The 25,392-nt window shown below is 40.7% G+C and overlaps 2 protein-coding genes across 3 annotated transcripts in view; one reads left to right on the top strand and one right to left on the bottom strand.

Moving 5' to 3' along the window:
- The window catches only part of ift140 (intraflagellar transport 140 homolog (Chlamydomonas)), a 29,324-nt gene extending 5,578 nt beyond the window's left edge, over window positions 1-23,746 (bottom strand). The window contains exons 1-18 of one of the 2 annotated variants that reach the window (XR_004634749.1): window positions 23,606-23,735; window positions 22,141-22,304; window positions 21,789-22,010; window positions 21,460-21,581; window positions 21,197-21,327; window positions 20,293-20,468; window positions 19,969-20,063; window positions 19,789-19,895; window positions 19,477-19,619; window positions 19,188-19,391; window positions 18,995-19,067; window positions 18,778-18,869; window positions 18,500-18,627; window positions 18,245-18,362; window positions 17,988-18,109; window positions 17,772-17,907; window positions 17,484-17,615; window positions 16,705-16,949 (exon numbers count right to left, since the gene is read on the bottom strand). Coding sequence is in view for 1 of the 2 variants with exons in the window: in XM_034708278.1 (XP_034564169.1) it covers window positions 16,705-16,949; window positions 17,484-17,615; window positions 17,772-17,907; window positions 17,988-18,109; window positions 18,245-18,362; window positions 18,500-18,627; window positions 18,778-18,869; window positions 18,995-19,067; window positions 19,188-19,391; window positions 19,477-19,619; window positions 19,789-19,895; window positions 19,969-20,063; window positions 20,293-20,468; window positions 21,197-21,327; window positions 21,460-21,581; window positions 21,789-22,010; window positions 22,141-22,287 (2,393 nt within the window). In the remaining variant the exon portion in view is untranslated. Of the gene's footprint in view, window positions 1-16,704; window positions 16,950-17,483; window positions 17,616-17,771; window positions 17,908-17,987; window positions 18,110-18,244; window positions 18,363-18,499; window positions 18,628-18,777; window positions 18,870-18,994; window positions 19,068-19,187; window positions 19,392-19,476; window positions 19,620-19,788; window positions 19,896-19,968; window positions 20,064-20,292; window positions 20,469-21,196; window positions 21,328-21,459; window positions 21,582-21,788; window positions 22,011-22,140; window positions 22,305-23,605 lie in introns of both variants that reach the window. The other variant, XM_034708278.1, reaches the window with a different exon arrangement.
- tmem204 (transmembrane protein 204) lies at window positions 825-11,442 on the top strand. The gene is made up of 3 exons (XM_034708280.1): window positions 825-1,901; window positions 2,867-3,022; window positions 10,229-11,442. Exons 1-3 carry the CDS (start codon window positions 1,631-1,633, stop codon window positions 10,471-10,473), a joined length of 672 nt encoding a protein of 223 aa, XP_034564171.1. The 5' UTR covers window positions 825-1,630; the 3' UTR covers window positions 10,474-11,442.
- Window positions 23,747-25,392: the final 1,646 nt, after the last annotated feature.

The following is a 25,392-nucleotide window of genomic DNA, read 5'->3' as shown; positions in this document are numbered from 1 at the left end:
TTTTTATTTCAGACACAAACCGTTTTGCAAATTTTTGGACATTTCAAAGGACAGAGCTGTTTTAATATATAATTATTTTACTTTTCAGCAGGATTAAAACAAAGTCCATAAAAGCCCCCGTGCACAAAACATCAATAAAGGCATATCCTTACAAGAATGTGTGCAGGCTTTTAAATCAAAGCAAAGGCATGCTTCTCTGCCTTTCCAATTTTTCCTTTTGTCTTGCTGACGTAAATCAACCCCTCACTCCCCTTTCCCTCAGCTTCAATTCCAAATTTAAGATTCCGCAGCCATCTGGTCTCTATTTGCGTCCCCTCCCTTCCCTGTGCTTTAGCTGATACAGATGTGAGCTGTTTATTAAAGTTAGGCAACAGGAAATACCCCAAATCTTTGGGGGCCCTGCTATAAGAGAGGGGCATGGCAACCAAGTCAAGAAAAAGAAAGCAAGGGCTGTAACTGTCAGCCAGAACTCTCTTACTCTATATGGTCACAGAAAACTAATCCAGACAATGAAGTGAAATATTTTTGAATGCTAGAACAAGTAGAGCTTGCTGCTCACAGGGCGGCAAGATCTAGAGAGCCAGAAAAGGAAAGACAAGAGAAGGAGCGGGTCTACATTTGGCCTCTCTTCCCATCCTCTTTTCCTATCAGGAAACACATCCTGTTGCTGGCTGGCTGACTATGGCAGCCAATATGTTTGTTGCACACAAGAGAGGGGACTTTAGCGAACGCCCCCCTGGGCTCCAGACAAAAGAATACACAACAGTGACGTCCAAGAGGGGGGTCTCTTGGACATTCTCTTACACAAACACACTGACACACACACATTTAAAGTTTTCACGAAGGAAGGAGCTGTCTGTTTTAAGCTCGCTACAGTTTTCAAACTAATGTCTTGGACTTTGACGAAGAGCAGCTCCCCCACATTTCAACTCTGACCTCGAAGATTTGCAGAGTGAGTGAGTGAGGGAGAGAGAAAGAAGCAGAGGGAGGTGGTTTAAAGTTTTCTGATTCCAGTCAGGCAGTGGGGGGTACTTTATTTGAGAGACAGCCTGGGCAACATAGGATCTAGTCTTCACATCTGATCTCCTCCAAAGGAAACGTGAGGTGGCTAAAGAGAAGAGAAGAGATGAAAACAATCTTCTGCATCCCCAGAAAAGTCAGCTGCACGAATAGAAGTCAGAGCAGTGCAGAGTAGTACAAAAGGAGGAGAAGATAACGGGAGAAGGGAATCAAGGAAGAAGGAGCGAGATCCCAGAGTCAAGCTGCAGCCAGTCAGAGCCAGTGGAATGGACCCAGGTGCCACTTGGAACAACCCCAGCGTACCCGAGGTGCTGTCTGAGGAGGAGGGCTGAGAATCTGCTGCAACGACAACCAACACCTGAAGGAGGATGAATGGAGATGTTCTTTAGCTAAGCCTAAACGACAACACTCTCGCCAATTCCACCTCTGAGTGAGACAGGACAACTCTTGCTAACAGCTGGAGGAGCAGGAGGAGGTGGTGGTGGTGGTGGTGGTGGAGGAGGAGGAGGTGGAGAGGAGCCAGGGTGCTGAGAGCACTGCTGGTGCCGAGGAACAGGGGTCTGAGGAGGAACAACAGGGAGGAGGAGAAGTGGCGGGCATTGGGCGCCGCATGGCCGTGCAGAGGCTGGTTGCGGCAGCGGTGGCAGTGGCCCTGCTGTCCCTGGTCTTAAACAATGTTGCAGCCTTCACTCCCAGCTGGGTACTGCAGGCGCTGGAGGATGGACGCAAGAGGAGCGTGGGACTATGGAGGATGTGCCCAGTTGGTGGAGCAGCTGATTACCAGGCTGGGAGAAGGGCGCAGGGGACACAGAAGCAGTGTGAGGACCTGGGATGGGGCTCCGAGTATGCAGGATACCAAGAATCCCGCAGCACTGTCAAATGTAAGTTTTCTGTTTTTATGCTTGTTGTGCTCTCAAATGCAGCACAACCATTTTAAATTCTGAAGGAAATAAATGTCAGCTAACTTCATGATTTCAAATCTGTTTCTCATCACACTGGTTGACTGGTGGCCGAGCGAGTGTACTGTAGTTTTTATTCCTTTTAAAACCAAAAAAATTCAGAAGAAATTTAGTTTGAGTCAGTTAAGCAAAAATGAGTCAACTCTTGGATCAACATCTGTTTAAAGCTCTAGACCAAACTTCAAAGTCACTGGACTAAAACTAACAAAACGTCAAACTGACATTTAGCACATCTATAAGTCTAGTCACATACCTGAGGTCAATAATGGAGGGATAAATTACAAAGTTAAGTATGGCAGCTAGCCAATGACCTAGTCATGTTTTTTATTTAATCTAACCTTTTTTTAACAAGGAAAAAAACTCACTGACATTAAAAATCTATTTCAAAAGAGTGTCTCGGCCAACACAGGCAGCAGCAGGGTTTACAAAGTTTCTTACACACATGAATATCAATAATCTGTTTAAAGGCACATACATCTTTTTGGTGGCCTAGTCTGAGTATAAACCCTATCTAGAAGAGTTTTCAGGCAGTCAGTGCGATGATGGATGTATGTGTGCTGCTAAATTGAGCTCCATTGAGGAATTTTCATTCAAGAATAAGTCTGGGAAAAGGTCCAGACTGTGTCCAACTTCAATGGGTACAATGGGCGGCACTGCTTGCTTATGTTGGAGAGTCAAGTGCTCCACCATTCATGATAACAAGTCAATGCCAACTTGCCACCGTTTGTTTCAGGTTTAACTACACAATACAGACACGTCATAGGATCATCCTTTCAAGATCAGGGCCTCTAGCTAAGAGTAAAGCTAACCTGTGTTGCATATCCATTTAAAGCAATTGTATAAATCACAGGAAGAAAATGACACAACTGTTCTTGTGATCCCTAAAGTGCAGTTTGACATGATGCGAGCATGTAACCTGATGGCCACGGTGGCCCTGACTGCCGGTCAGCTGATCTTCCTTCTGGGCCTGATGGGGCTGCCCTTCATCACACAGGAATCCCAGTGGTGGGAGGAGGCCATTGCTGCACTCTTCCAGCTAGCCAGTGAGTACCACTCCTGTTTGTCTTTTTTCATGCATTAAGAAAAAGAAATGTGGAAGCATCTTGGGAAAGTGCTCAGTATTATTCCAACCAAAAGGGATGTACTTTTGATTATTTTTCTTTGGAAAGATGGTCCAAGGGTAAAAACTTTCCATGCTCTCTGCTTGAGTGACAGAAATGGGGTATAAAGCATACACTATATAAAATATGGACGTCGTATCCGTAACGTCACCCATCTGTTCCTGAGCGCTGTTTTGAGGCCAATCGTCAGCAGCAGCCATACCCAAAATGCGGAACTCAACCAGACAGAGTGTGACGTAAAGAGGTGGGGTTTGAGCCTCTTAGCCAACAGCTATGTGTTCCCGTCTGGGAGTCAAGTCAGTAATGTCCTTATTTGGGCAAAAACTCGTAATCTTAATATTTTCTGCCCCCCCGTACAGTGTGTGCTAAGTAGAGCCAAGCTGTTTTTTGAACCAGGCTGTAAACATGTTTATCAATGCTGCAAAGATCGTCTTTTTTGAATTGGTGTCTATGTGGTTTCCGGTGTTTCTGCAGCCAGCCTCAAGTGGATTCTCAATGAACTGCAGTTTATAACACTTCCTCATGGGATTCATAGTTTGAGACCGGAGGTTGCCGCTTGGTATAGTCACTTGTTGGCAAATTGACTGGTTAATTTCACAACTCTGGAAACAAACATTTAAAAGCAAATACCTAAGACATGAGACAAGACAATATTTTTACTACATGTAAGGTCAAAATCATGTAATAAAGAGTGCACTATAACTACCTGTCTGAATATAAACATGGTTTGGGATTACAAAAATGCTACAAGTCGAGTAGCATATAAACCAAACACACTAGCCTGGCTCTAAGAGGGTAAGGCTACCAGGACAGAGTGCTATCCTTAGAAATGAGAGTGGCAGTCATGGGAATAAAACCTTTCCACAATGGGTATCCATCCATCAACCCCACTCTGACTCATTAGGAGTAAGTTGCAATGGCCTTTCCCTTATCCTAACCTAACCATAGCTGCCATGATGAGATGGGTTGTCTTGCAATGGTGGCCGAGTCTTTTGGTATCATTGTGGTAGAGCAGCCTGGAGGGGGTCTACTCTGGGTCTAAATTTAGTCCTAGTCCAGAATCTATGGGCCCGAGCTGCGCGCCAGGGAGCGACTGTCGGGCGCCAGGATATCCCTGCTCAGGACGAGGAAATGTCTGTGACTACCTGTTATGCAAACCCCCGAGCTGAAGAAGGAAAAAGAGGGGAGGGGGAACAGACGGGAAAGATAGTTTTCGACAGGGACTGTGTGTTTGTGTGTGCAGTGGCAGGGGGGATTTTGTGTGTGTCAGTACATGTGTTGTGATTGTGTGTTTTGGTAGAGAAGTGTCCTGTGTTACACACGACAGCAGGGTGGGAACTGTCTCTGTCCTGATAAAACTGTCTAGCTTTTAAGCGTGTGTTTATAAAATGTCCAAAAGCAGCAGCAGCAATGAAAGAATCAAGGATGAGGGCTTTTATCTCAAGGCTTCAGTGAAGGGAATGAGACCCACCCACCATTTGAGAATTCTCTAGTATAAGACCACACCACCAATCAAACTTAAGTGACCTCACCAAACCCTAATTAATAAAGACAATGGCAAAGTAAACAGACGTCACATCCCATAAATTATATCACTAACGTGTGTGTTAGACAAATATAGATGTTTTGATAATGTGTTCAATGATGATTTAACAGACTATCATCACAATGGTTTGCATTGGTAACAATAGTGACTAAGCCTAAAATGTAAAAATAGCACACACCTATTTCCTTGACATGTAATAATAGCAAAGTTCTTTGGAAAAATGGGCAACAAAGGTGCTGAGTGATAGCGTGACAAGTGTCTCAGGACGTTTCTGACCCAAAATAGAAAGCAGAGGAGGCTATAGGCGTTTTTCCACTGCAGGAACTTTACCCCGAAACTAGGGACCTTACCCCTGAACTACGTGCGTATCGACCGGAGGAACCAGGGTCTAAATTTAGTTCAGGGGTAGATAATCTCCCCCCTGAAAAGCCCCTGCTTGGGGGGCAGTACTTTTCAAAGGTCCTGGGACTTTCGGTTGAACGTAACAGTGTTTGTGGAGTTTACACAGTTGTTGGAACACAGAGGGAGTTCCTGGGAATGCATACTAGTTTAGTTTTTTATTATGATTTCAAAATATTATTTAATATAATTTTTTTCCTCCATATGTCACTGGCCTAATTTGCACAATCTACGCGGGACTTCAGCCCACGGTCGAAACGCAGACAACAATGGGGGCACATGAACCTTTTAGTTCCAGGGAAAGTAGTTCTGGGGGCTAAAAGACCCCGGAAGTCTTGGTCGAAATGCACCTAATATGTTTGGACTTTGAGACTATGAATGTCAATAGTTACAATATATTTCTCACTTTGGGAAAAAAGCAAAACACGTTTCCCTTACATGCAACTCTTTTCTTTTACTTGCTTCTGTCCAAGTCTTTAGCTGTTCAGGATGCCCTTTACTGGTAAAGCTGATCTTAACGGAAATGGAATTTCTCTAGGGTTTTTTCTTTGTCTTTAAGGTCACATGATTCATCTATGCTTTAGAAAATTTAAGTTAAAGTTTTAAAACCGCAAGAAATTTCTCAATAAGTCGACCACTAAGAATAGCAACCTGTTACCATCTTACAGGTGCAGTGTGTAGAAATTAGCAGCATTTGGCAGAACAGATTTGGTGGAAATGGGATGTAATATTTATAAGTGTGTTAAAATGAGTGTATAATAACCTATATAAAACTATAGCTTTATTTTTTAAAACTTAGAATAAGTATGTATGTTTACATAAGGAGCAGGTCTCCTCATGGAGGCTGCCATCATGAACCGCCATCATGTTTCTACAGCAGCTCAGAACAGACATTTATTTGTTTGAAATTGTATTGTTATTGGAAAGAAATGTTGTTTCAGTTTGTGCAGCCTGCTCCCAGAGTAGACGGTTACACCAACGGCTTATAACGTTTAATGATCGTCTTTTAGTCTTTTGCCTGACAGTAACAGGACACATTGTCAGATAAATAATTGCCATTTTCGAGGGAGATTCTGGTCCTCACCGACCACCGTCGCTCAGATGATGTGAAGGGTTAGGAACAGAGGTGTTCATTTTAGAATCTGACTGCTAGATGTCGCTAATATTCCCATTTCTACAAACTGCACCTGTAATATGTGTTAAAGTTAATACAATTTGATAAACTACAGCCTTGTCCCCTGCCCTGAAAGTATACCCAAGCATTAAACAGATTTAAATGCATTTTCCCCCAAGTGCTTTTATTAGATTAAGTTCTTAAACATCCTCAAGGGAATATGAATGTCTATCAAGTTTAGAATAGAAGAGTAGAGTAGAGCAGAGCATAATAGAATACAATAGAGTAGAATAAAATAGAACAGAATAGAATAGAACTAATGTCCTGCACTGGGTTGCACTAGCTATGCCTACGAATGTTATTTCTGTCAGATAGGATGATTAGGAGGATGAGGAGAAGCAGAGGGTTTTACCAACTGTTTTGTGTTGGCATCTCTGCGATAGATTACTTACCACAGCCCACTGACATTTCATCTAGCGCTACTTGGTGATGCTAAATGAAATATCCTTTGAGGACCATGGGTATCTGCACCAAATTACATATGAATTGATCAAACTGTTGTTGCAGTTCAGTCTGGATCTGTATGTTAGACCCACCAATGAAGTGACTTTGTCTAATAACAACAAAAGAAATAAAATAATATTCTGGAAGTTTTAGTCTGGTTGTTTGATGAAGCCTGAAATGAGAAGTCCTGTTTTGGACAATGATTATTTTTTGAAAACAGAAATATGAAAATAAAGGCTGCAAATATACACTACCAGTCAAAAGTTTGGAAACACCTTCTCATTCAAGGGTTTGTATTTATTTTAATTATTTGAAACCCTGTAGATTAATACCAAAGACATCAAAACTATGAAACAATATATGGAATTATTTAATGAACAAAAAAGAGTTAAACAAACCAGAATATGTTTTATATTTTAGATTCTGTAAAGTAGCCCCCTTTTTCCTTCATGACAGCTTTGCACACTCTTGGTATTCTCTCAGTCTGCTTCATGAAGTGGTCACCAGGAATGGATTCTAATTAACATGAGCCTTGTCATGAGTTAATTTGTACAATGACTTGCTTTCTTAACGTGTTTGAGACCATCAGAGGTAGGGTTAGTACACAATGGATATCCCTATTTGACTACTGTTGTAATCCATATTATGGCCAAACCAGATTACTACATAGTTTTGATGTCTTCAGTATTAAAATACAATGTTGAAAATAATTAAAATAAACAAAAACCATTGAATTAGAAGGTGTGTCCAAACTTTTGACTGGTAGTGTACAAAAATGTCAGTGTTATTTTGCTGAATTATTACTAGAAAAGAAAGGCCATACTATCCAGATAGTCATTAAGGCTTTTACCATTCCTTCATCTTTTCCCTATTCCTTCATAACCTTCCCCATACCCAGTCAGTGAATGGGTTTAATCTCTGAATGAATGGAGGTGTTTTTGCACATCTTTTCTCTGGAATGTTTTCACTTTCAGATGTGCCAAAAAGCTCAGCTATTACAAGCAGACTGTGGAAAAACAATATCTGGTTCCATTCAGCGATATCTCAGCAGTCTTGGCAGATCCAAGCTGAAAGCACAATATTGGTCATTTTAAGCTTGGAGATCTCTGGAATGTGTTTTCTGAATGGAGACAGCTTTAAGGTGTCAAAAGTCATGACTGCAGGTCATGTCTATCAGAGACACTGTTTATCATGCCTTTATATTTTAAAGAATTCCATCTGTGGGACCCAATTCAGATCCCATAAATCTAGCTTACAGGAAGGAGTTATACTTTTTCAAGTAGTGTAAGGAGATTCCTGGTAAAAAAAAGGGAGTGATAAAGGTTTGAGTAAGACATCCAGGCAGGTCAATCGCTCAATCATTCATGTCCTCCATAAAAAGAAACCAAGAACAAGCCAGCTAAATGACTTTCCAAGACCTGGCCTCAAGATAAGACTTGTTTGGATATTCTCTGCGACAGATCATGTCAAATGTCCAGCAAATATATTAACCTCCAAGCTAAGGGTGTGGAGAGTGGGGAAGGAAGGAAGGATGGAAAGAGGAAGAAGGGGAAGGAAGTTTTGAGAGATAAGTGTGTGCCAAAAAAAAAGGTTCACACAGCCCACCCAGGCTGGAACCTGGACAGGAGATTATTCATTTTCTTGGGTCAGGAGCCAGGCAGGTTCAACATGAAGAGCTGGAGCACTAGTTGCATTCTTACGGGTACAGACACGCGATGATACACAGAAAAAGTTACTCACATCCTCATTTCAAACAATGACAAAATATTACTCTAGAAGTCAAGGGAGAAATTCAAATAAAATCCCTCTTTGGTGCTGCTAACTACTTCAGGAAATACACTGATTCATATCCTGAAGAACATCATTCTTAGTTCAAGGAGTTATTTTTTGTTCTTGTGTATACACAACTGTGTTGATGGGGCAAGTTTTTAGATATTGTGTAAGTTTTGAGTGTGTTAAATGAAATATCATCAGCAGGAATCTTGCATAGCATTGATTGCAAGCTGTAATAGTAGCTTTCCATTGCAGAGAAAGCCGATAAAACAAACTCAAGATCAAAGAAACAGCATGAATTTAAAAGCTGGGGCTTCCTACCTTCACATGCAAACATGAGTTCCTTATTGCGTGCATTACACTGCTCTGAATAAAAAAAAAATCAAGAGATAAGACATCTCAAAGGCTTTTCCGAAACTTGTCCATGCTCTGATATTTTTAAGCTCTGGGAACTTTGATCTTAAGATCTCTGAAGTTCTTCCTAAGAGGAAACAGATTTTCAATTTCAAAGGCCCCACGTGGAGCTCCTGCTGAACTGTAAAGTACAAGGCCTCAGGGATGGATGTCTAAAGGTGATGAGATTTTAAAAAGTGAAACACATTTTGGTAAACTGTGGCTCTCTGAATGTCAAAGGAACACTAAAATATGAATGAAAAGTAAACTTTCAAGAGTGCTGGAAGAACATTTCCTTTACATGATCAGTTTTTAGCCACACTGAAACTCACAGCATGTACAGAAGTTTAAACTCTCAGTCCCAGGTGGTCCACTTCTACTTTAAGATCTATAACAGTGACATTGACAAACATGTTTGTGATCCTCTGAGGATGAATCCTACAGACACTAAGACAGCTATCAAAATGATTGTCATGAAATTTGTCATGTCACATTTAGTATTAGCCACAAATCACACTTTCTGTGTAGTGCTATTTGGCAAATGTTAGCATGCTAATGCTAATCTGAGTTCTAAGAAAAAAAAATATGTGCCCTGTCATTAGCAATGACATTGTGAGACTAGGGTTGCAAAATTCCAAGAATTTTCACAGTTGTAAAATTTCCATGGGAATTAATGGGAATTTATGGGAATGGATGGGAATAAACCAGGAATTTACTAAATTGAAGGTTGGCTCTTAATAGGGAACTGATATAAAGTTGGGGAAAATATATTTTAGCAAAATCCTGACTAAAATAACCAGATTTCATGCAAGTACAGTTAAATATCTATGCTGTTCCTAAATCACATGCACAAAGAGCACTGCTTACTGCAGGACTATTGAGACCACACCCCCTACATGCAGTTTTTATTTAACATTTTGAATGGGACTTCTTTGGAGGGAGAGCAGCTCTTTTCATTTAACATTTTGAATGGAACTTTGTTGGGATTGCATTTTTGTTCATTTTTGATGGGTTGGGTCGGGGGGATGAGTAAAATTTGACTTAACATTCATGTTTTGTTCTTCAATGAAAGAATTGATTGTTCAATACAATTAACACTTGATTAAGTTCTACATACAAATAAATCTGTTTTAATTGTATTATTGGATGGATGTCTGCTTATAACAAAACAAATATTTATGCTTGGATATGATACCTTACCATTAAATTACCCTCAATTCCCTGTTATTTCTCATAAATTCCCATTGAAAGTTTCCAATTTAGAATATTTCCAGAATTCCACAGCTTAACCTCCCATGGACATTTACAGAAAAATGTCCACCCTTTTGCAACCCTATGTGAGACAGACTCCTGTCTGATTTATCCGATTCACAAATGTTCTCTTTGTGCTCTTGTACAGGTTTTGTTCTGGTGATTGGACTTGTGACCTTCTACAGAATCGGGCCCTACACGCAGCTCTCCTACTCCTGCTACTTGGACATAGCTGCCTGCCTGCTAGCCACGTTAGCTGCAGCCATGCTTATCTGGAATATTTTACACCGCCGTGATGACTGCCTCCCACCTGGGGTTATAATCATCAGTCGCTCACTGACTTCGCCTTTCCACCCACGATTAGACAATGACTATGTGGAGTCTCCATGTTGACTTCACAGGAAAATGAAGAGTATCAGACATCATGTGACTGTTGATTAAAAGGACATTCCTTGATGCTCAACAGTTGGAGGGCTAACATGGACCTGCAACTGTAAAACTCTACATTTCACAACTTGATCCACTGTAAACCAGCTATAAAATTATTTTGCTGCTTGGTGCACAATTTAAATAGATTCTTTGTATAAAGCAGCCCTTAAAACACACACATACTCAAAACTGTATGATGTTTTATTTACTCATGTTTGGGTGAGATGACTGCTATCTAAATATTGAAGATGGACTGAGCCTGTCCATGAAACACACCTTGAATGAAAAGATCAAGCTGGAACTTGACCTATCTTGCTGAATGTGCACTTATTAAATTTCCTCCTGCAGAATTACAAATTGGAAATTATAAAATGTTTCAAATGCAATACCAGAATACCTCACAATTTAATACATGTTAGTGTTAAAGACATATGCAACAAGTAAGAAGGTAAACTATCGAGGGGAAAGTGAAGGCGTTACATTTTCAGGACTTATGTACCAAGATCAGGGACAAAATTTAAAAGTGCCATTAAGAGGTGATATTTTGAGAAAATATTGATGTGGTAATAAATACATAAAAATAAAATGGCCTGCCAATTCATACAGTTGATTCTCTGTTTAATTTGAAGGTGACAAATATTTCACCGATGTAGTGCATTTTGAATTGACCTTCACATTTCAATATTTACGTTCACCGTTAACGACGCTCTCTATGGGGAACTCTGCTTGCTTTTGGTACAAAATGTATACTTAAATTAATATTTTTATAAAGAAAAGTAGTATTATTGGTAGTAGTATTATTATGACCATATCATATTATGTAAAAAGCTCTGTGCTATTTGTGGTTGTTCCACACTGCCAAACATAGGGGCATAATAAAAAGAGAATAATAATATGTCATATAAATTCAATAAATGTTTTATTGAGCAAATATTCAGACACGGTGCTTGTTGTTTTTGCTGCTGTTTTTGTGTCCAATATTACAACAAATGAACCACATAGACATCTATTACACCAATTTTAAGTTGTGTTTTTTGGGGGGCTGCTTTGCCTATATGATAGGGCAGCTGAAGAGAGACAGGCAAAATGGGTAGTCGAGAGCAGAACCGGCAAACCTATAGGACTTAGAGGACTCTAGCCTCTGAATGTGGGGCGCTTAGACCGCTAGGCCACCAGCGCCCCTATTACACCGATTGTATAATTTTGGATTTAATGTGCATTTTGCAGCCAAGTTGGTGAAGGAAGAAGGTTAACTATCCAGGACTTCTTCTGTGATATTAAAAATCAAGAATCACTTATGAAAATACAGCAACCTCGGGTGTTGAGAATTGAAGCTGACGCAGATGTGAAAAAAACTGCAGGTGTCCACTTGAGGCTGGCTACAAAAGTCAAGGAATCCCAATTAGAGCCCATATTGAAATCCGATTTTCAGCAGAATTAAACACGTTTAGTGCCAACCGTTTTGGTCTATATACCTATCTTTTCTATTTATGAAAACTCTCTAGAGAAGTTTAAGAAGGGAGAATTTATTTTATGACTCATTTTATTTTATTATAGGCTTTTAGTTGGGCATAATTTGGAGTGTGACTGATATCATTGACAGTAGAGCTGGGCGATATTGAAAATTATGTTATCACGATAAAATATTTCATATCAGTCTATATCGATAATTATCTCAATAAAATATTTCATTATTATTTCATTTAAATGTAAAGGCAGAGTCAGCACAGTGTCAGACTAACGACTCTGCTTTGAGCTGGTAGGTTTTGAGTTTTCTTCCGTGCTGCTGGCGCTCATTTCAGCTGTGTTTATATTCTGCTCCTAACGTCTTTAAGCCCCGCCTACCTGTCACCATGCAACACGATTGGCTGTTCAATGTTGTCTGCTTCTTCTGCCTAACGTTGGGTGGCAACTAGCGTTTAAGGCTCATTAGCGCCCCCCTTCCGTCCCAGTGGTTGGGGGGTGTAATTACAGGTTTAGTTATATCGAATTTTTATCGAACATTTGTTATATTAATATTGAGAAAAATTATATCTCGATAATTATCGTTATCGAATTATTGCCCAGCCCTAATTGACAGGCAGCGGTGCTGTAGTTGTTTGGCCAGTGGTGGGACTATGGCCTCAACTCTATTTCTTTGCCGCTTCCTACAGTAGCTTGAAGTTAGTCAGGCTCAGCACTCCAAATATGGTGGCCCCATCTTCAATCAGTCAGTATCAGAAAGAAAAAAATGTCTTCCAAACAGAACTTGGTGAGGGTTTCTGAAAGGTTCTTCATGTTCTGTATGCAGTTTTAATTGCTGTGTACTTAAGCTTTGAATTCAAACGATTTGTACTTTATGAATTCTCTTTAACCCTCTATTTCCTCTATTTTCCTCTATCTCTATTTCTAAAACACTCTTCCCAAGTCTCATTATCAGCGGGTTCACTGGTAGTTTCATGTACAACTGACATACTTTCCATTGACAGATGGCATATACTGAGAGCATGGGAGTGTCTCATGAACCACAGCCAATAATGAGGACTTCAACACCATCCATCAGTCTCTGCTTCACCCCTAGAACACTTCCTCAGGTTGTCCTAATGGAAAGACGGAGTTTGGCTTCTAAATAGCAAACGCAGTGGCAGGTGGACAGTTTGAGAAGACTTGTATTCATGAGGGTAGATAACCCAGCAGCATGTCAATTGAAGTCAAGGACAACATGAATGAGAGGAAGTAGCACAGACTGCACTGAAGAAAGACATTCCAACCTGTATCTGACAGGCGGCTTCGGGTGTCACAGGGAGTTTCACACTGAGGATGTCTGCATAAATAAAGTGAATATAAACTTGCAGAATTTTTTTCAACAGCATCCGGGTACATGTATATGCTCAAAATGGATGTGTCCTCCCAGATATTGTTTCATACCATCCCAAATACATGTACTGAGGAAATAAATTAAGGAAAGGTACAGGTTACTGCTGCAGGAAATGCCCATTCCTGTGGGTGGAGATATGCGGGAATCAAACACAATACAGATCTCTTTGGGAGAAAAAAAAGAAGCAGCAGTAAAAATAGCCATCAATGAGGAACTTAGTAAAGCTGTCATCATGCCTATTAAACTCTGAGGAATATCCGGCTGGTAGGATATGCTTTTTTGCCACATGTTTGTTTTTGAACTATTTTCACATTCACATAATGTTTGTACGTGCGAAAGCAAGCACCACAGCAGAACACACACTGAGTGCTCTGAATCACGTATTCTGCGGAAGATAAAATCAGATCTTTGCTGAAATCACACATATAGTAGGTTTCCCCAAGACACACACACGCACACACATTCACAAAAACACTCACATCCTTTAGGTGACCTGATTCAATGTTTGCAAGAATGGAAAAGGCACTCCTTTTGGCCTAAACTGGCAGTCAGACTTTATGTGTGTGTGTGTGTGTGTGTGTGTGTGTGTGTGTGTGTGTGTGTGTGTGTGTGTGTGTGTGTGTGTGTGTGTGTGTGTGTGTGTGTCGTACTGTGTTTAGAAAAGTACATCCCCTCTGAACACACCCGCAGACTAACAGAAACAGTCACATATATACACATCGAGTTCCTTCCCTGAGCACAGACACAGAAAAGTCCTTAATCATGTCCTGTGTTTAAAGTTCTGAAAGACATGCTCTGATCTAATGTGACTGTGGCATCATTGTATGGTAAACTCACATCTCCTATATTACTTTACTGTCACTACACATGCTAATCTGGATATTTATGCATAGAGTTAACATTTGTCCAGTTGAAAAAAGGCACTGAGACTGTCTTGTCTGTCCTGAATTAAAGGGATAGTCTGTTTTTTCGAGGTTGGCTTGTATGAGGCACTTGTCAATTGTAAGTGTTAGCCACAAGGGATCCTGGACAGCTTGACCCCTTTGTTGACCACCCAGTGAGTCAGCAGGGAAGCTAGGCCGTCAACCACTGCAGGCTGGGTCAACTTTACCAGAATTAGCTATTTTTAAGACACTGACACTAACACTGACTGAAACACTATTTTTGATGTACATGTGCGCTTTTTTTAATTTTCAGTGATTTATCCTGAGTAACACGTATGTGTCCCATCCATTGAAAAAAAAAAACAGGCTTTCTTATGGCAGCTAGAGTACTAAGAAAATAAATCCAAATAGAGCCTACACTTACTCCGACAATAGCATTTAGGTTTACATTTTTTGGCAAACATGCTGGTTCTCCAGCAACAAAGGAGCCAAGCTGACCTAACTAATAAGTAAGTAATATACTTACTATTGACAAGTACTTTAACAGGTTTAACTCAAAAATTGATCAATAGATTACAATTGGTACAAAACTCAGCAGCAAGACTTTTATCTAAAACCAAGAAGAGAGAGCACATTACTCCTGTTTTAATGACCCTACACTGGCTGCCCATTGCTTTTAGAATAGATTGTAAGGTTTTACTTATCACTTTTAAAGCACTTCACGGCATGGCCCCTGAATAAATCTGTGATTTGCTGTCACCCTACCAGCTCGGGCGCAGCATCAGATCCTCAGGCAGGAACCTCCTTAAAGGTCCTGTCACAAAGTTGAAATCTAAAGGTGACCGAGTGTTTGCTGTGCAGGCTCCACGACTGTGGAACGACCTGCCTGAGGATCTCAGGCAAGCTGCATCAGTATCTCCTTTTAAATCACAGCTGAAAACATATTTATATCGAAAGGCCTTCCTGTAATATTGTTTTAGCCACGATGTTACATTTATATTTAATGTACTTTTATTCATGGTTTTCTTTTATTCACTATTTTTATTTTATTTTATTTTATTTGTTTTACTGATTTTAATTGTTTTATTGTTTTAAATGCTTTAAGCAGTTTCTCTTTTACTCTTTTTACAGTGTTGCTTCTCACTGAGTGACCAATCAAAAACAAGACGGGACGGGACTTTGGACATAAACTTTGTCAACAACAAAAATCAAGGTTAAACTAATCTGACTTGATTTTTTTAGAGAACAATTTACTTTAGTGGACACAGGCCCTAACGCTTGGATGTGACAGGCTTTAGTTTCTGTTGTGTGCCTCATACAGACCTTTCTGACAACTTACCATCATACAATACCTCCTTATAAACTGGTCTCCTGGTTATGATCTGACCCAATCAATAACTGGCAAATGCTCCCCGTAAGTCCTTTTAAATGCAAAAATACAGTTTTTTGAAATGTTGTTTTTGAACCAGATAAATGAAGTCATTGATCATTCAATGTAATCTATGTATTTGCATCTGTGTAATCATATTTAGGGGCTGCAGTGGCTCAGTCTCTGGAGACTGTGCTTGGGAACAGGTTGATCACCTGTTGAGGTCCCAGTATGGAAATTTGGCTGGTAGCTAAAAGGGTGCCAGTTCACTTTCTGGGCACTGCCACAGTGCCCTTGAGCAAGGCACTGAACACTCAGCTGCTGAAGGAGCATCTCCCCCTTAGGGCATCTCCCCCTTACAACATGTCTAAAGATTCCTGTTTGCGCATGCATGTATATTCCCAGTGTGTGTGTGTGTGTGTGTGTGTGTGTGTGTGTGTGTGTGTGTGTGTGTGTGTGTGTGTGTGTGTGTGTGTGTGTGTGTGTGTGTGTGTGTGTGTTGTATTCTCAACAACAGAGTGTAAAAACAGGATTTCCTCTTGAGGATTGAAAGAATATGTCTTCTTCTTTGTCTCATACTGTATCAACCTTTTGACAGATTAATAATGTGGTGTGGATTTTCTTTTCACCGACCCGTCAAGTGCTTCCTCTTTTTTTTATATTGCTTAGGGATAAGACAATACTTGAAAGAAAGCAACAAGACAGGCTATGTGCATTGCCTTAGTTACCTGTCAAACGTATCAAAGTTGAGGTTAAAAGTCTATTGTGGTAGCTTTCCTTTATGCTGACCTTGACAGCAAAGGGTGCTGAATGAAATGAGGGGTGAAAAGTAGCAACAACGCCTTTTCTCAGCCTAACTCAAAGGTACTCAGAAACATTTCTCCCACTGCAAATCATTGTAGAGTATTCAGGGTAGAGTCAAGGCTGAAGCAACAAAGCTATCCCTTTGAACTAAAGCCCCTGTGGCAAAGACTGCTGGGAGACACAGAAAAAGAAACAGGGGGCTGAGCTCACAGCATAGCAAGCATGCCATCCTGCACATTCCCTTTTCGTTGCACATAGGTTCACACACAATAACTCCTTACCTCTTGATGAGCTTGATAGACTTGAATGCTTCGTCCATGTCGCCAATGGTCAGGTAGAAGCTGAAGTTGAGCATGGCATCACGTGTGGCCTTCTCACAGTTCTCCAAGCCCACAAAGTCTCTGAGAGCTCGCCTGGACACCATGTGAGGGAACTGGGCAGACGTCCCTCTTGATGGCTGGGGCTGGTGTTGAGGTGCTAATGCTTTGGATGCAACCTCTGTTAAATCTTGATCTCTCTCGCCAGGCTGAGAGGGGGAAGAGCGGGTGGGACAAAATGTAGGAAAACATGATTGACTGCCAGTGATGAATTCAGTGTGTTGTGTAGAACAATCACTTTAAGTCAGGTACATTTAAAATGCTAAATTCTGAGGACAACTTTGGGGAGTGGAGGCCGAGTAAACCAAACAACAAAGCATGACTTTCACAGAGTGGATAGGAATCGGACACAGAAATGTACACTCAAATATTTCAAGGGTGCACTTGTGCTGTCACTTTTTTTGCTTAGATGCAGCACAAGGCATACACGAACACAGCTGTTAGAAGTTGGGGGGCAGGAACACTAAAGCTTTTTGAATGGACTGTAGGGGACAGACACTTACTTCTGATCGAAAGTCACCCCCTCTTCGAAATAATAGCTGAGGTGTTTGAAACCAAGCAGAGTCAAACAGAGGAAAAGTGACGGGTGTAAACAAAAAGAAGAAGAAACCAAACATGCTGTATTAGGAACCCCCCACTGAGGGGTCAGCACAAGAGCAGAACAGAGTGTTCCTCATCCTCACCTTGCAGCTGAAATAATAGTAGGGAACGTCCAAAGCAAGGATCGCCTGCAGACCAGGAGGTTTAAGGTAGTAGTCCTGTAGGAGCAGCCCGTGCTCCTGTGTACAGAAGAGTGTCACTACTGACACGTCCATCTGAGCAGAGGGGAGGAAAAGCCATCATCAAACTTTGAATTTATTTTACTTCTCATAAGTGCATGACATATTCCAACTTTCATATCAAAACGCACTTGCATGGGTGTATCATTTTTCATCAGGCATAAGCTGTTTTGTGTAAATGTTTTACTTTACCGTGTCCAAGAAACTGGTTGATGAGGACTCAGAGCTGACGGGTACTGTTTCACACACAAAAAGACGGGGCTCACTCTCATCCCAGAAGTGAGATGCAGGGCAGCGGCCGCTGAGTTCTGACATCTGAAAGTGCTGCCTGAAATACGAAGCAGGCATGCTCAGTTTGAGGGGACAACTCTACAGGGGCAGTACTTTCAGAAGAGATATATTAGTTACCTTTCACTTTCTTCTGGCTGTGAGATGGAGCTGGACGGTCTGCCGATGAAGAAGTCAAAGTGTGTCACAGTGTCCATCTCAACGTCATAGAAGTACACTTTGTGATCAGGTCGCCCGTTCACCTGAGAGGAGAGTACAATCAAATCAGTCAGGAGGAGTGTTCACATGAAATGGTTGTGTTTAGAGATACTGAAAAAGCTTCAACATAAATAAAAGTATAAGTCTTCAGAGAGGAGAGTTGATGGTCATCCATTCACCTGAGAGATGAGGATGCTGACTTGGCTGCCATTGGCGTTACATTTGACCGATCTCAGGGCTCCTAAATTGGAAATTTGCTCTGCCAGGTTCTTAGCGCTACAGTGAGCTTTGGCATCTCTATAAAGACATGCAGTGAAAGTGGAGTTAGTGGCCAAAAAAGGGCTTAAAACACAGAAACTGTCAATGAATACCAAGTCTTTTTTCTCATTTAAAATAAAATTTAAATTTAAATTCCCTAATGTTTATTATCATACCTTCGAGAGAGGTCAAAGACTCTGATGTGTGCAGTGTCTGTGCCTACCACCAGGTAAGACTGAGACACATTTAGTATCACAGGGTTCCCTTCTGCCTTGGAGAAAGTCAGAAGTTGCTTCACAGTGCCCTGAAGCAAAGATAGGAAGCATGTATGGAGTTACAAAGCTGTTATCTTAGTTTTTATACTCATTTAGATCTCTTTTTTTTTTCTCAATAAAAAAGCAATAACAGGTTTGTTTGTCTTTCAAAAATATATTCTCAGATTGGGATTACAGACCTGTGGAGTGCGAATCTGGACTCTGTTGGGTTCTACAGTGTAGAGGTTCTCACCATGTACAGCTACAACATGGGAGTCACAGGGAAAGGATCCTTGGGGAATGAGCAAGAGTTAAGATAAAGACAGAGAGGTCAGAACAACGGGGTAAAGAGGCCATCCAAAATGTTATAATTATGAAAATGTGTTTATTCTGTTCAGAGGACTTTCTGTCTTGTACCTGTATTGCGTAGAACTGTGCCTGAAAACTCATACACAGTGACCTGTTTGCCACTCCAGACTGTCACTGATTCCTGTGGGTATTTTAACACAGTTACTTTTGACAGAAATATATATTCAATTTTCATTTTCTCCATAAACAAAACCTTTGTTGGGAGTTTCAGAGTCTTATCCACTACCAGCTCCACACTTGCCTTGGTAACACACACACCCTTGATGTGCCTGTCAGACTGTAGAGCCAGATGCACGTCTGTAGGGAACTGTGTGACGCTGAGCTGGGTCGGGGTGAGCTGCACTGCTGCCACCTGCTGGCTGAAATGGGCTGACATCACATGCTCACACAGAATCAGCACTGTGTTTGAATTGTTGGCTGCCAGCAGATTCAGGCTGGAGCCCCACTGAAATAGAACAAAGTTATTTTATGTTCATTTTTCATTTACAGTCCTCAATTTAATGTGCTGAAACGATTATTCCATATAACACCTGTAGTTGTGTGACATTTCCTTCTACTTCTGTGGGTGTCTGTAGCTTCCACTGGGCCTTGGTATCACCTCTGCTGCTGTCTGGCTGGACCACCATCCTCCATATTGCTATGCGCCCATGGGTGGTACCAGCGGCCAAGATTTCTATGGAGGTCAGAACATTATAGAGAAGCAATGAGACTGTGTTAGCTACCTTCAGGTTTGAGATTGTGGATGCATAACGACATCTTGCACAAAAAAAATCAACAGGAATTTGAAGACAAAACATAAAACTTAACATTATTGGAAGTATCAGACAAACATTTGTAGCTACCCTTTCCTGCACAGTATGAAACACAATTGATCATCTCTCCTCTCTCGAACCCCAGGGTCTCATCGAGTGACAAAACATAGTTATCATCCCGCTCAAGGTCCCACAGCCTAAAAGATGATGATACTCAAATTAAAACGGGGATGCACAAAATATGTGTGAACAAGCTGTGTGTACACTGACCTGATAACAAGCTCCCCTGCAGCTGTGATGAGGAGGCCATTCTCTGTCCAGACAATGTCTACATTCTGCCCACTCCTGCTGCTGCTCAGCTTAACCTGTAATGCAAAACAATATTCAGAAAGGAAGCTCAGTTTAAGTTCAAACTGACCTGAAAATCTGCCATCAAACCACAGAAAAATGGAAATACAGCCGTGGTTAACTAAAGAATATAGAAACTCTAACAGTGGGGCTTTTACAGTAATCTATCAGTGCAAACACCAGCTATTAAATTACTTTGGTTTCAAACGTGAAAAAGAAACTGTATCTGTGATGAGTTTAGTTTACCTTCATAAATTCCTGTGCTCCCCCCTCAGGTCCAAGAGTGTACTGTGACAACATCATGGTCTCTGTGATCACAGCGAGCGCCTCTCTTTTCTCAAGGTAGAACAGCTTCTTGATTGAGCCCTCCACACTGAGAAGTGTGCTTGTCTTACATTGCTCATCCACACAGTGGACCTTACCTGCAGCATGTATAGGAAACGTAATGTTTAAGCTTTTAAAATGTAGATATCTATAGCATCATGACAAAAATATTCTGAACTTGCAGAGATCATCAGAAACAATCCATCTTAGTACACCCATGTCTTCAAAAAAGCTGTGAGGAATTTCTCTTAGGACCATAGACTGTATAAAATATGGACGCAGGATCCGTGACGTCACCTATCCGTTTCTGAAGAGCTGTTTTGAAACCAATCGTCGTCGGCAGACATATTGCTGCTGTCGAGTGATTGTGACGCAAAGAGGCAGAGTTTGAGCTTCCGAGCCAACAGCTAGTGTTCCCGCAGGCAGCTGTGCCTCTCATTGGAAGACTCGTAATCTCAATATCTTCGAAATGGCTGTGTTAGAAAAAAAATCACCCCCCATACAGTGAGAGCCTATCGGAAAAATGACCTATCCAGACTACACTCGTCTTTTTACCAGGCTGTAAACATGTTTATTTCTGCTGTAAAGATCTCATTTTTTGAATTGGTGTGTATGTGGTTTCCGGTACTTACAGAGCCAGTCTCAAGCGGATCCCCGATGAACTGCAGTTTTTAGCACTTCCGCATTGGACTCATATATTTAGACCAGAGGTTGCAGCTTGCTTAGGACCTGTTTTTCTGTTATTTTACTTGACAGTAAAGCTGCCAAGGTAAGCTAAATGATTTTTTCTTGGCATTACAAAAACACTTTAAGACAAAACTCTTACCATCTGCAGTGCTGACGTAGAATGCAAGTCCCTCTTGTGGGCCCATCTTGAGAGGCGCTCCCTTCCAGCTGAACATGTCCAGCGCACTTTCGTCTCCACTTACTGATGCCCGGGCTAGCTTTGCAACATCACTGTAACATAAGTTAGATCCTATAATCAGCAACACACCATGTAGATCACAAGAGGACTTGATGATACGCAGTGTTTTCAACAGTTTCTCATTGAAAGGACTTAAAGAGAAGCATTTTATCCTGTTTACTTACTCCCCTGGTGAAGGCGGTCTGAATATACAGCATGTCAGGGGTTTGTTGTATTCATGCTTCACAAGGTGGTTACCCTGAAGTCTGCCTCTTGCATCTACCTTCCATACAGCAAGTGCACCAGTCTGTCAATTAAAAATGTGCTTCATTAATGAGTTATATGACAACAAATGTGCTCTTTGAAAGGTTCCAGAATGTAACTGCAAACACAGTCGATCCATTTTATGTCTCTATTAGGCCATGTGCCAAATATGTAATGTTGATAACAAGCCTAAGTCCAAGCATTCCCACATATCTATGAATGCATCAGTGTGCTGATATGACACACTCACCTGATCACCAGTTACCAAGCGGCTGCCGGAGCTACTCCACTCCAGCAGAGTGATGCAATCTGTGTGTGTGCTAGGAAGGACTGTTTGATCTCCAGATGGGTGTGTCAGCAGCACCACCTCTCCGTTTTCCCAGCCGAGTGCCAACACTGGTTTTATGGGATGCCAGCGCAGCACTGTGGGCTGATGGGGACGCTCTAAATGGCAGATCTCCACATACTCTCCCTGCACATGAACAGCAATGGATTATGGAGAGTTTGTAAAGTACATTGTAATAAACTATATCTACACACTGTGAATATGAAAGGATATTCAATGAGTTTTGTTTTCTTGTTCTTATTGCGTGAGTATTTACCTGCTGCAGGTAGAGGTCTACATGACCTCCAGTGCTGGGGCTGCTTGAGGCCACAGCCAGTACAGGAAGAGCAGAGTGCCAGGTCAAATGAGAGGGCACCCCACTGCTTTGAGGGGCCTCAATACGGTGGTCAAAATACACCGCCATGTCCCCAGAGATCCTTTCTGCAGAAGAGGCAAGATACAGGGAATGAACGATTCAAGATTCAATATAGCTTTATTGCCAAGTGAGCTTGCACACACAAGGAATTTGACGTGGTGAATGGAACACTGGTACTTAACATAACGGAAGGACACAACAAGACAGTAAGGACACACAACAAGACAGTAAGGACACAACAAGACAGTAAGGGCACAACAAGACAGTAAGGGCACAACAATACAGTAAAGTCACAACAATACAGTAAGGACACAACCAGAGAGTAAGGGCACAAAAAGACAGTAAGGACACAACAAGACAGTAAGGGCACAACAAGACAGTAAGGACACAACAGTAAGGGCATAACAAGACAGTAAGGGCACAACAGTAAGGACACAACAGTAAGGGCATAACAAGACAGTAAGGGCACAACAAGACTGTAAAGACACAAGACAGTAAGGGCACAACAAGACTGTAAAGACACAACAAGACAGTAAGGGCACAACAAGACAGTAAGGACACAACATATCAGTAAGAGCACAACAAGACAGTAAGGACACATCAAGACAGTAAGGACAATAAATATATAAAATATATATCAACTTAAACACAAATCCAAAAGTTCTAAGTAAAAATAAAAATACTATCTGTGCAAAGAAAGGTATAGAAGTACTTTTAAAGACATGAAATAAGTTAAAATTAGCCTAAGCCAGAGTGCACATGTACTGTAGTAGATGAATATAATAAAAATATGGTATGGGATAAATTACAATATTGCACATGGTTAGAGGTATTGCACCGAAAATCAAAGTATTGCACATGTATGTGAAATATCACAGGAGTCTTTAGTCGTTTACAACGATAATGTTAGGTTGCACATGTCATATTATACACATTAATTGATGGTGCAACCTTTCAATTGTCTATTGAATTGTGGAACCACCTTTGCAGACCGTTCACTGTCTGGCTAATTTGTGTTGCACAAATTGTGAAATCATAAGTTAATTCCTGAACGTGCCCTCAAGTAGCATCCAGTGAATCCTTGTGCATAATATGACTTTATTTATACCGATATTTAGCTACGCTCGTTCCTGCCGGCTACAGATACACAATTTAGACTAAACTAAGTGAATCATTTATGACTGAACTCAGGGTTCTGAGCTAAAGTGAAAGCTAGGAGCAATACGTGAAAAAACACATGAAGTTAGCTTTAGTCGCTAACATTAGCTAAGCTATCTTGAAGAGCTAGCTAAAGTTAGCCTTCATTGCTGGCCCACGGTGCTTTAGAATTAAGTTAACCGTTTAATTAAAAAGTCAGAGAACCAACCTCTATGTTGTTTCCTTCGGGGCAATGATGACTTAGTTGTGTAATCCCGAAAGTAATTAAAATATCGACCGTAACTTCCAATGTTGTTGTGTAGCTTCCACTGTGACCAAGTAGCGTCTCTCTTAGTTGCCCCTGACAACCTCGAGGCTGAACAGGGGGAGGAGTTACGGAAAATGTCGAAGTTAACCCGAGTGGTTGACGAAGATACCGTTACATTGGTAGAGATATTTTCGTTAGTTTAATACTTTTTAAAGCTTCAGTAAGCGGCTCTTCTCTTGTCGGTTAATCTTAACGGGATTTCAGTTTAATCTGAGGTTTACACTGTTGTCTACCACCTCTTGAGAACCGTGAATCAAAAAGTTTACATAACAAAGTAAGAGAACAACAAAATGTGCAGTTTTTCCAAAGGAATATTACATTGGCTCTGAAGGACAAAGCAAATTTACAAAAGATGAAACATTTTTACAAAGTTGGAGACAAATTTACAAAAGATGAAACATTTTTACAAAGTTGGAGACAAATTTACCTTTTGGAAAATATTTTTACATTTTATAAAACAAAATGAAATCAGCAAAACACTTTTACCAAGAACAAAACAAATTTAAATTTAAGGAAACAGATTTAGAAAAGATGAAACGCTTTTGCAAAGTTGGAGACAATTTTACAAACGACGGAACACTTTTACCGTTAAGTCTGACTCCGTTTGGCCTGAGGCTATGTAGTCTGAGTCTGTTTCATCTGGATTCTGACACATGATGAAGGTTTTGCAGAGATATGACGGCGCTTTTCCGGAGACATGATGCTTTTTCATCTGAGGTCTGACACCTCACTCTGAGACCTGAAGATGTTCTAATATGTAAACCATGTCCAGCTCCGTTTGGTCTCTCTCCATCAAAACAAACTAAATGACCCCTCACTCAATCACTTCTGGTATTTGGTACATTCCTTTTCTGTAAAAATGAAATGTTAATTTGTTTAAGAAATGGCAAAAGTGTTTTGTCTTTTGTAAATTTGTTTTGGCCTTGGTATAAGTGTTTTGCTCATGTAATTTTGTTTTATAAAATGTAAAAGTGTTTTCCAAAATGTAAATTTGTCTCCAACTTTGTAAAAGTGGTTTGTCTTTTGTAAATGTGTTTTGGCTTGGTAAAGGTGTTTTGCTGATGTAGTTCTGTTTTCCAAAATGTAAATTTGTCTTCAACTTAGTAAAACTGTTCCATCTTTTGTGAATTTGTTTTTTCCTTCAGGGCCACTGTAGAAAATAGCTGCCTGCACATAAACAGAGTTGACTGGATTATTTATTCTGTGGCTTTTGAGTATTTTATTTCCATACCTGCAAAATATTTCCACTGATTAATTCTGGGTAATCCAGACACAACCACTGAAATTGTACAGGCCTTGGGTAAAAGTATTTGGTCACAATTATTGATAACAAATTGACATGGAACAACTATTCAGGGATAAGATTTGCTGAGGCTCAACAGCGTATTTACTTTTTAAGAAAACTTAGACATTTTAATGATGACAGTGCTACATTGAAGTAATCTTATAAGAGCTTCATAGAGTGTACTTAAGCTTCAGAAAGTTGTTAAATTAGGTAGCAAGATAGCTTGCAAAATCACAACAGACCCACTTTACCTCCTATAGCCTAAATACACACTTTTACCTTCAGGCACAAAATGAGCAGGATTCAGACTAAAAGGGAAAGCACATCCTTAGTCCCACACAGCATTCAGCTACAGAACAAACTCTGCTACAGTCTTAACTCAACCGCATGCTGCACTTTACTG

This window comes from Notolabrus celidotus, chromosome 18 (genome assembly GCF_009762535.1).
Source record: "Notolabrus celidotus isolate fNotCel1 chromosome 18, fNotCel1.pri, whole genome shotgun sequence".
Taxonomy (NCBI): Eukaryota; Metazoa; Chordata; class Actinopteri; order Labriformes; family Labridae; genus Notolabrus; species Notolabrus celidotus.
This window is presented reverse-complemented; position numbering and strand designations above follow the sequence as displayed.